The sequence below is a fragment of the Electrophorus electricus genome, chromosome 7, assembly GCF_013358815.1.
Source record: "Electrophorus electricus isolate fEleEle1 chromosome 7, fEleEle1.pri, whole genome shotgun sequence".
Taxonomy (NCBI): Eukaryota; Metazoa; Chordata; class Actinopteri; order Gymnotiformes; family Gymnotidae; genus Electrophorus; species Electrophorus electricus.
This window is the reverse complement of record NC_049541.1, coordinates 13109800-13120689: the sequence shown is the minus strand read 5'-3', so window position 1 is coordinate 13120689 and position 10890 is coordinate 13109800. Positions and strand designations below refer to the sequence as shown.

The window sequence follows — 10890 nt, the reverse complement described above, 5'->3', positions numbered from 1 at the left end:
CTGTGCCCTGTGTACACCCAAGCTTTCTTTAACGTAATATTAAACCTAATAACAATATAAGGTTGAGCATAGTCCTGCGAGCACTTTTTTACTACGCCATATCTGTATCAATTTGAATGAATACAGGTCTACGACTACAAGGACCTCGGAAGTGCGGGGCGAGAGTGAACGAATCATGGCTACAATGTTGCAGTTCCTCTTCACCCGGAACGTCATGACGTTGTGCGTAGCGCTTGGGACGTTCTGTAGTAGCCGTCCGCATTGTTGTGGGGGGAAGGCGAAGCTTGCAGCAGCTGCTTGTCGTTATAGGGAAGAGGATATTCCTGCCTTTGAATGTCCTTTAAACCTAGTTTTCCCCCTGCTGAATACGCGTAAAGATTACAGACTTGGGGGGGGCCGGTGTGGATAGTTGTTCACATAATTCAAATTCATCAATATAAAGCTAAAACTGCGCCCTTTGGATGCGAACATTGCGTACGGAATTACAGCCGCTGAGCAGGCCGTATCGCCATTGCTTCCAAGAGCTGCCTCTGTCTTCGGGCAAAAGCATCGTGACTCTGAGGTACTGTGTTATGAAAAGAATGACTGCAATTCAAGCATTAGTGGTCGATGCAAAGTGCGTAGAGGCGTATGACAAGCAGGTCCGTGTGCTGTTGTGAAACGTCTTTAAAGGTCTCTAGCAATCTGTGCCTTTTTTGGTAGGACGCCATTTGCCATGTTAGTTTGTTATTGTGAGCTGTCCCGGTAGATTGGGCTACTGATCGCGGTGTTCGTTCTGCCCTCGCTTGCTCTCACATGATCGATACAGAGAAAAAGCACCGCAATGTGAACTAACAGCCTCTTAAGCTAAATACGGTTTCAGGTTTGTAGTAGTATTTCCTCGCCACCACCACAGCACCCACTTGGGGGTAAGGGGAAAGTGCAAAGAACTGTCATTTGAATTACATATTTCTGCGGTGCATTCTCTGTCGAATGCTCATGTCATCTAGCTATTGAACGTGTTATCCCCGTTTCATGTTGTGTACATGGATATTTATGTGAAGGTTATTGCTAATAAGCTCATGCTAACGGACTGTGACATCTGTTCATTTTTATATACTCTGCAGCTTCAAACTGAGTGTCTAAAATTAATTACTGACTTTTGTGAAGATTAGTCAAGCGGAGGTCTGCATTTGCTGTGTGTTATGATTTTCATAAACTGTCAACAGGTTTATTTTTGTCTAATTGGAGAACTACAGCATAACTTGTGCTAATAGTATATTCAGTGGAATTAGCAGCTTTGCCCTTTTCTGACTTTTCAAGGATTTTTGCTCAGTGCTTATCAAAACAGTGAAGTGTGCTGCAGGCATTTGATAAGGATAAGCACTGGTTTCTCATGACAGGATGTTATCAAGCAGTCCGCATACCCCTCAGCTTCTGTCAACACACTGTCTCTGACAGCAGGGAAAGCCTGGGAAAGTCTCTCATAGACTTCCAAACTCTGTGGATATACCTCAGATTGGCTTTTGTCTTACCTATTGATATTACATTTATTTACAACAAAGGTTTTATTGACAAAAGCCATGCAAGACATGTCATTTAGAAAATATACATTTAAATCAGTCACATTCCCTATACATATGTGGAATGTGTGATATTGCATACTGTGTCAAAGTTACACTGTAGCTTCTTGTAATATTATGGGAATCATCATACTGCTCTGTGATTAATACTGGTCAGTTCTAATACCATTCTTTGTCGTTCTGAAGCTTTTTGAGGGTCCACAATGAGGAAGAAAGCACGGCATCAGAAGGTACAGACGCTGCATCGGCCACCCTCCCCCATCAAACCTTCGGCCAACAGGGAGACCCTCACCTATGCACAGGCACAGCGCATGGTGGAGCTGGAGGTCGATGGCCGCATGCACCGCATCAGCATCTTCGACAAGCTTGAGGTCATCACTGAAGATGACCCCACGGCCCAGGAGATCATGGAGTGCACCAGCAATAAGGAGAATACAGACAAGCCTCAGCAGGCCCCCCTGAGGTCGGCACGGCTCAAGAACAGCCAGCAGAAAAAGAATGCAGCCCTCATCGCACAAGGGGCTCAGGCCCCGACCTGTGTCCTCCCCGAGCCCAGGTTCCGCACTGTGGAGTACAATTTACCGGCTGTCCCGCGAAGGCCTCCGACGTACTACAAGTACGAGGAGAAGACCTTGGAGGAGCTTGATGAGGAGGTGGAGTATGACATGGATGAGGAGGACTATGCTTGGCTGGACCTGGTCAATGAAAAGAGAAGGAGCGAGGGCTTTAGCCAGGTCTCCCCCAATGTCTTTGAGTTCCTTGTGGACCGTTTCGAAAAGGAGTCGTTCTTGGAGAGTCAGGGCCGGCAGGACCCTCACTCACTGGTGGACGAGGACGCAGTGTGCTGCATCTGCATGGACGGCGAGTGCCAGGACAGCAACGCCATCCTCTTCTGTGACATGTGCAATCTGGCTGTGCACCAGGAGTGCTATGGAGTTCCCTACATTCCCGAGGGCCAGTGGCTCTGCCGACACTGCCTGCAGTGCCCCACCAAGCCCGCTGACTGCATCCTCTGCCCCAACCGGGGTGGTGCCATGAAGAAGACGGAGGACGACCGCTGGGGACATGTGGTCTGTGCCTTGTGGGTGCCCGAAGTGGGCTTCTCCAACACGGTCTTCATCGAGCCCATTGATGGCGTGGCAAACATCCCTCCTGCCCGCTGGAAGCTCACCTGCTACCTCTGCAAGGAGAAAGGCGTTGGAGCCTGCATCCAGTGCCACAAGGCCAACTGCTACACGGCCTTCCATGTCAGCTGCGCGCAGAAGGCTGGCCTCTTCATGAAAATGGAGCCTGTCAAAGATGTGACCGAGTTGGGCACACCAACCTTCACAGTGAAGAAGACTGCGTACTGTGGGGCACACTCCCCCAACGGCTCCGTCAGAAGGCCCCTCACCATATACGACAATGCCAGGAATAAAACCAAAAATGGACTTTGTCAGACACTGAAGAGAAGTAGCAGCAGAAAAAGGCTAAAAGAGAAGAAGAAGAGCAAGAAGACTTCAGAGCCGGTGGCAGTAGTCCCACCATCTGGTCCTAGTTTTCCGTCACATAGGTAAGCATTAGAGGAGCTGGAGGGTGAATAGACATCTAGACTGATGTATGGAGCTTAATTAAGAAAGATTCAGGCGTGAATGTGACGGCTTTGTTGTGGTGAAGTAAAAGGATGGCTTCACACTGGTGCATTTTTTTTTTGTTACTACATTGGAAACTCCTTACACGATAGGCAGAGTTAAATGGCAGTGCCAAGCTGTGAACTGAACACAGAACACAAATGTCTTTCTCTAATTGCTTCATGTATCCCACAGGTTAAACACCGTCCTTAATCAAGTTTCTCTCCAGAGGAAGAAGGTTTTTGTCGAGCTGGTCTTGAACTACTGGACCTTGAAGAGACAATCAAGGAACGGTCTGCCTCTGATCCGGCGGCTCCACTCCAGCCTACAGTCCCAGAAAACCACAAAGCCTGTAAGTCAGCCCTGCCGAGTCCACTGAGGTCCTCGACTTGAACGAGGTTCTACAGGGTTCCTGCATAACCTCTGCTTGGCGGTTCATTCTTCCAGAAGCACAATGAGGAGGAGAGTCGTGCGCTGAAGGAGCAGCTGAAGGAGTGGCATCGTCTGAGACACGACCTCGAGAGAGCCCGCCTGCTGCTGGAGCTCATCAGGAAAAGAGAGAAGCTCAAAAGAGAGGAGGTAATGGCCTCGCTCATGATCTTGGGGCTGTTGCTCTGATGACAAGCCTGTGAAAAGAGCTTGTGAAAAGGCCACCTCATGCTTGGTTGGATGCTGGATCAGTCCAATGAATTCCTCAAAGTTCTTGCTGAAGGAGAGACGTAAATACCAACATTTGAGACCACCGAGAGGAGGGCTCTCAGTTTACTAAGAGAGCACTGAAAGGACCTTGCTCCTCATCGTTTAAGATCACCAAGGGCCTAGTTTTATAGACTTACCATGGACATTAAAGCTTTAAAATGTGTGTTAGAAAGATGATGACCCCCCCTATTTCTTGGTCTGTTTGCAGATGAAGCTACAGCAGTCAATCCTGGAACTGCAGCTCACCCCATTTACCATTTTACTGAGGACTGTGTTAGACCAGTTGCAAGAGAAGGACCAAGCAAAGATATTTGCACAGCCTGTGAGCATTGAAGAGGTGAGTGTTAAAGTGTAACCACTGTACCGCAGTCTTAAGATTTGTACTGCTTTGTTCTCTTGGTTACATCGATGGAAACAAAACGTAGTCTTTTGTTGCTTCTAGAGCAGTGAAGTATTAACAGTGTGCATGCTGCCTTAAGGTTCCCGATTACCTGGACCATATCGAGCACCCCATGGATTTTTCTGCCATGAGGAAGCGTATAGATGCCCAGTACTACAAGAACCTGGAGGAGTTTGAGGCTGATTTCAACCTCATCATCACAAACTGCATGACATACAATGCCAAGGACACGTATTTCTACCGGGCTGCGGTGAGGCTGAGGGATCAGGGCGGGGCCCTGCTCAGGAAGACACGCCGCCATGTGGAGCACATCGGCTTCGAGCCCGACAGCGGCACGCACACTCCTGAACTGCCCAATACTGTAGCATCTGCTCCCTTCTCCTGGGAAGATGGTACTGAAACATAAACAATTGCTTTAAAAAAAAAGTTATTTTTTTTACAATGCATAAAAAAAGTTTTACATTGCTTAGATAGTACACTTTTATTCAGGGGAAAACATGTTTTTAACACGTGTCTTTATATTCTTTCCGTCAGTGGACCGGCTGCTGGTCCCAGCCAATCGGCAGCACATGTCCCTCGATGATCAGCTGAAGGAGCTCCTGGAGAAGCTGGACCTGACCACGGCCATGAAGTCCAGCCCATCGCGCAGCAAACGCCTCAAGCTGTTGAAGAAGGCCATCAGCGATGTGCGGATGGAGATGAGTCTGAGGAACGTGCTTGCTCCCACCCCTGGCCTGAGGAGGCTGGCAGCTGAACTCGGCTCAGCTGAGGAAGGTCCGTTCCGGTTGGGCCACTTGCGCTTAATCCTCACCCAGTTGAACGTGACGAGGCTTTGGGTCTCATTGATCAGCAGTCTCTGGAGAGGCATCCACAGTGTTTCACAGAGCAATCAGAAGTTTTTTTATAGACTCATTTTGTGGCAAGTTTTAGACAAGTGGTGCTTGAACCTCACATTCCAATGGTTATGGAAAGTGCTTGATAAAACCACAGCTTGCCAGACATGTGGGCTCACGATGAAAACCAAACAGAAAGTGTGTGTGTGTGTGTGTGTGTGTGTGTGTGTGTGTGTGTGTGTGTGTGTGTGTGTGTGTGTGTGTGTGTGTGTGTGTGTGTGTGTGTGTGTGTGTGTGTTCGTGTGTTCGTGTGTTCGTTTCCATATAAGGTAGGCAAGCCTTTTTAGAAGTTGAGAATAGTAGTTGCATGTGATTTGAGATGAAAGATTATGTTCTGTAAAGAATGCAGACACACAAACAGGCTTCCTCCATGGTCATCCATGATGCTAAATGTACCAGCTGGTTCCTGACAGCAACATGCTGGCCTTGCTGTCAAATGGTAGATAACAATGATGATTTATTCATACTACAACGGCTGCTTATGTGTAGATCCTATAATCATTAACGTTTGTGACAAAATCTTCCTGCATCAGTTGCCAGTTCTCAGAATCCAACCTTTTGTCATTTTGTAGGCGACAGATCAGCTCCTCCAAAGCTGGAGCCCTCGGACTGTCACCCCCCGCTGGCTGACGTGGACAGCCCTTGTGAGCCCCCCACGCTGAAGCCTATTGAGCCCAGCGCAGAGCAGCCCCGGCCAGGCAAGCCTGATGAGCCCAAAGACTGCCTCCCAGCCCCCAGGGAGACCCTCAATGGACACTCCCGTGACCGGCTGCTTCTCGACGGCGGTGACGTCAGCGTGGTGGCCACGCCGACCCTGGCCGAGCGCCCTGCTCCGGTAAACAGGCGGACGTCAGTGCTTTTCCGTAAGTCCAAAAGCGTGAGCCCGCAGAAGGCCGCAAGAGGCGGGGGCGCCCAGGCGGAGTGTCCCGAGCTGGGTGCCAAGAGCTTCCTGTCTGTGGTGATCCCCCGCCTGGAGACCCTGCTCCACACCAGGAAGAGAACCCGGAGTGCCAGCCAGGGCAGCGAGGAGGAAGAGGAGTTGCCCATCAAGTGCCCCGACACTGGTACTGCACGTAGGAGTGCAGCAGTCACAGCAGGACTGAAGTGACTAGATGTTACATAGATCAGAGGCATTCAAATCTGGACCTCCTTGTGATCTGTAGTGGTTGGTGTATCTGCTTGGCCACTTAATCACACCAGACTCCTCGGTAAAGGGAGGGTGGGGATTCTGTAGGAGGTGGAGCTTGAAAAATTGAAGATTTGAATACCATTGAAATAGATTAAGGAGCAGTATGAGTGTTTCGATATACTTGGTGCAAAAAAAGAGGCCAGAGCTAGTCTGATGCTTAAAAGAGAGGAATGAGACAGGGAAACGAACATCAAACTGAAGCATAGGCCTTAGACTTGCTCTTAACACTAGCCTGCATGTAGACTACAGTTTCCCCTCAGGCAGACTCCACTATGCTCACTACAGGTTTTTATTCTGCATGTTGACTCTTTCTTTCTTGCTCTCTCTCTCTCTGTCTCTTCCCCTCTTAGGCCTGTCAAATGGTTTTGTTCTGGAGCAGCAGACGGAGTTGAGTCCCAGCAGGCAGCAGGAGCCTCGCCGCAGGTGTGCCTCTGAATCCAGCATCTCGTCCAGCGGCAGCCTGCTGGGTACCTCCAGGTACAGAGACACACACACACACACACACACACACACACAGTGATACACAGAATTCTCTATTTCCTGTACTTAAGTACTGAGAGAGACTGTGCTCATGTAGTTATTGTAGGGCACAAGCAAACCTCTCAGGGTTCTGACATGCCATTCCCTGGTGTGTCGTCTTCTCAGGCTCAGTTTTCAACCAAACATGTGCCGAAAATCTTCAGTGTGCCTCGCCTCATAAATATGTAGTGTACCAGTGTCCTTTATACACTAAGTACAAGGGATTAAAGAGATCACAGGTCTCACTTTTGATGCTTATAATAAACTTTGTTCTCTGCCAGTTATTTAGATTTACAATGACCAGCAGTAGTTTGATTAACATTAATGAATGGCCACATGTTTTGCAGTCAGGAGTACGGTACTTTGGTGCACCCAGTCTTTAAAAGTCTTATTCTGCTGTCATAAAACTCAAGGGAAGCATGTTGTTCAGGGCCGCATCCCAGTTTGCATGCTGCGCACAGCCTAGCGGCAGGCACCCTCCGCAATAAAGACAGCCAGCCCAGTTGAGCGGCTGTGTTCCATTTAAATAAGCCCCTACCCGCATTCTCCAATTAGCTTTTCCTTCAGCCTGAAAGCTGCTTTATCCGCGAGCTTTTTATGTTGCCCTCTTTCAAGCAGATGTTTCAATTTGTGATGATATTCCGGAGACAGCGTGTGTGATATGTTGAATTTTGAATCAGATCATTTTAATCTCGGAAAATGGAAAGAAAGGATTGCATAAATTTTCCCAACAAACAAATGACTTATTCGCAGATCTGTCACGACTGGTTCTGGATACCGAAAAGTCAGTTCCTGCAAGACTCTTGCCAAGCCATATTAGTGCTACTGAGCAGTAAGGCGTGGGGAAAAAAATCAGTCCCCTTGTTCAGGGATAGAATTTACATCATAATTTGTGTGTGTGTCAGTTTTTGGTTATGTAAAAAGTTGTTTCTTAGATGAGAAACTGGTAGCCCAGAACAAAAAGGTTTTTCCTGTAAACCTTGTTAATTTAAAGTGACATGGCTCCTTGACACACACACACACACACACAGAGAGAGAGAGAGAGAGAGAGAGAGAGAGAGAGAGAGGTTCAAACTCTGGCCGTCCTTCTCAAAACTAGACAGCAATGCCAGGTGCCTTCGTCTGGCAACTTGAACGTCTGCTAATGCATCAAACCCACAAAACACTCAGTTAATCTCCATTAAGGAAGCTGCCATTTTTTTTGACCGCGTAAGGGCCGGCAGTCCCCAGAGATGTCCACCTCCCTCATCACACTGACAGGAGGAGCCGTGTTCCACAAGCATGCGCCAGCAGTTAACTTGCTGGCATTCTTAACTTTGAAAAATAAGGTAAACACCTAGTTCTGATTATTTTGTAGTGGAATGAACTTGGCAAACATGGCAGTGCACAGAACCCTATGCACGCTGTCTATTTCCCCAAGATGACAAAAATTTTAAAACTTGGAAATCCTGGGCTCTAGTGCTCAGTAATCCTTTGTAAAACTGATCAATTTGGAAGGTTTTGGTAAGAGCTCATGGTCTTGCACTACAATTTTCCTTCCAGTTTGTGTATAATTTTTAGAGAGGATAAAATGCAGCTTTAGAGGCAGTGTTGTGGTCATTATCAGGAATTGAAACACTAAACAGGTAGTAGAGGTGCATGGGGTTGTGTGTTATAGTGTGCTCTCATGCAAAACAGGAAGTGAAGAAATATTTGTGGAAAAAACATACTTTTGGTATTGAATTCAAGATTCATGTTGAATAAAAAAGCTGCTTTAACATTTCTTCAAATATGCAAGTGAATACATCTGAAATATAGAGAAGTAAGACAGAAATATCAAACATTCACTTCACGGTGGATGCTTTAAAAGTGATGAAGAAGGAAATATTAAAGCGCAAAACTTGTACTGTAATGCGTGCACTGCCTTTTGAACTAGGAGACTGCAAACTAAATCCAGCTTGTTATATCTGTGATTGCCTTCAGCTTTCTAAAGGCCTTCTGTTCGTCTGTGTCGTTTCTTCCATTTTCCATTTCTCTCTCCTTAACTACATTGTACCCAAAGTCTTGTTTGTGGACTGTGCAATGCTTTGTACTGCATATATCTTTCTAATTGTTTCAAAGCTGACCTTTTGAGAACTGTTTATTATTTCACATTCACTCCGCTCCTTTTCAGTCTGCCTCATTATGCAGCAGTGCCTGGTGGGTGGAGTCAAACAAACAGATGCTAGTTTTCTATTTGGTATGGGTCCAAGAGAATGATATCTCTACTGTATGCCCTTTCATGGGAGAACACGGAGCTCATTAAGGTCTTAGTACATTCCTTAGTACACTTTGATCTGTGATTAGTGTCATGCATCCTGTGAACAGTCCTTTTCCTTCATAATGATTTTGCTCAGGCTAAAAGCCTAAGCTTACTGATGACTACAGGACTGCTCATTTTGGCTGTAATATGTTGTTATGACCATAGACTGAAAAGTGCTTAATGGTGGTTGGATTTTTTAAAAACTCTACCACATTTTTAAAAAAATTGCTTGTTTTTCTTTGCCTAGAAAAAAAAACCTGGATCTGAAACATTTAATGCTAATCTGCAAGATATGAAATGTGTTCATTACAGTTTTATGCATTTATTAGCCTGGTCTCCTTGAATTTACTAAGCATCATCAGTTACTGAAAGTCTTAATAGATCATAAAACGTAACCAATCAGCCAAACTGTTGTCTATCTGTACTGCTCAGGAGCTTATGCTATGGCCTCCCTTTGGGTGTGTGTGGGTGTGTGTGGGTGTGTGTGGGTGTGTGTGGGGGTGTGTGTGGGGGTGTGTGGGGGTGTGTGTGTGTGTGTGTGTGTGTTGGGGGGGTGTACCTAAACCCCCACCGTGCTGACAGTGAGCCTTTCTTCAACAGTGCACCACTGAGCTTTCCGAAGTGCGGGAAGGGAAAGCCGGCCCTCGTGCGGAGGAGCACCACAGACGACAAAAGCGAGCTCATCGCTTGCATCGAGAACGGGAACTTCGCCAAAGCTGCTCGTCTTGCTGCCGGTGACTAGAGGGCGGGAGGTCGGGAGGCGGGAGGGCGGGAGGTCGACTGAGGCACGTCTAGCGGCGAGCATGCCAGTTCTTTTAATCAACGATTCTGTTATGCTTTGAGCAGTAGTTGGACACCCCCACAGACCTTCCGCTGACGGAAGGCTTCAGGCTGTGTTTGACCGCATTAGCAGCTCATTAGCAGTGCAGCCATCCAGAGCTATAAACTATCTTCTTGTTTTTTCAGATAGCAACTCTGGCCAGCAAAACTAAAGACTCAACTGCATAATGTTAATAGATTTACATTTCAGTTACATTTTAAAAATGACATTACATTTACTGCTTTTGAATTTAAACCTAACTTCACTGGAAGCCTGTCGGCTTTTATCTGGAAGGGGCAGCTGGATTGAACTGTTGTCTGCATCTTGTTTTGAAATCCAAACGTACTGTGTGGTTTTTGAGGCGGTGTGTCGTGTTCTGCTCTGCCACTCTAAGCATGGCTTTGGAAGTGTTCTGCTCTGTTTGCGGTGAACCCCTCATAACCTTGTTGTCGTTATTCCTGCTTCCATAGAAGTTGGCAACAGCAATATTTGGATGCCTGCTAGTGCTGCAACAGTTGTTCTGGAACCTCTAAAACTAGTTTGGGCAAAATGTAGCGGATATCCCTCCTACCCTGCCTTGGTGAGTGTGAGCATGCATGCTTGTGTGGAAAACTGACTGCACCTCCAAGTTTCTCTCATTCTCCATGCTCCCACCCCCCACCCCCACCACCCATCCAGGAAACCTCCTGAGTGGTAGTACACCAGAACACACACACAGACATGTGGTTGCCCATGCCCTAAAGAAATGAATGCACTATGGTTATTTTGTGTTAAAGTCAAAGTGCATGTATAGAGAATATGGCTTGTTTGTAAACATGAGTACATTTGGGGAGGAATTTGGGCATTTTGTTTATCCACTAGGTGGCAGTGTTCTACCTCCTAGTGTTTTAATGGCTTCATTTGGTTTTATTTTATTT

At 46.9% G+C, this 10890-nt stretch overlaps 1 protein-coding gene across 3 annotated transcripts in view; it reads left to right on the top strand.

Moving 5' to 3' along the window:
* Positions 1-264: 264 nt before the first annotated feature.
* brd1a (bromodomain containing 1a) overlaps positions 265-10890 on the top strand; it is an 11996-nt gene continuing 1370 nt past the window's right edge. The window contains exons 1-11 of one of the 3 annotated variants that reach the window (XM_027003864.2): positions 265-562; positions 1749-3114; positions 3368-3524; positions 3620-3751; positions 4080-4208; positions 4351-4663; positions 4806-5045; positions 5737-6027; positions 6704-6830; positions 9754-9887; positions 10444-10553. In XM_027003864.2, coding sequence (XP_026859665.2) covers positions 1766-3114; positions 3368-3524; positions 3620-3751; positions 4080-4208; positions 4351-4663; positions 4806-5045; positions 5737-6027; positions 6704-6830; positions 9754-9887; positions 10444-10553 — 2982 coding nt within the window. In that variant the 5' untranslated portion in view covers positions 265-562; positions 1749-1765. Of the gene's footprint in view, positions 563-1748; positions 3115-3367; positions 3525-3619; positions 3752-4079; positions 4209-4350; positions 4664-4805; positions 5046-5736; positions 6229-6703; positions 6831-9753; positions 9888-10443; positions 10554-10890 lie in introns of all 3 variants that reach the window. The other 2 variants (XM_027003862.2, XM_027003865.2) reach the window with 2 other exon arrangements.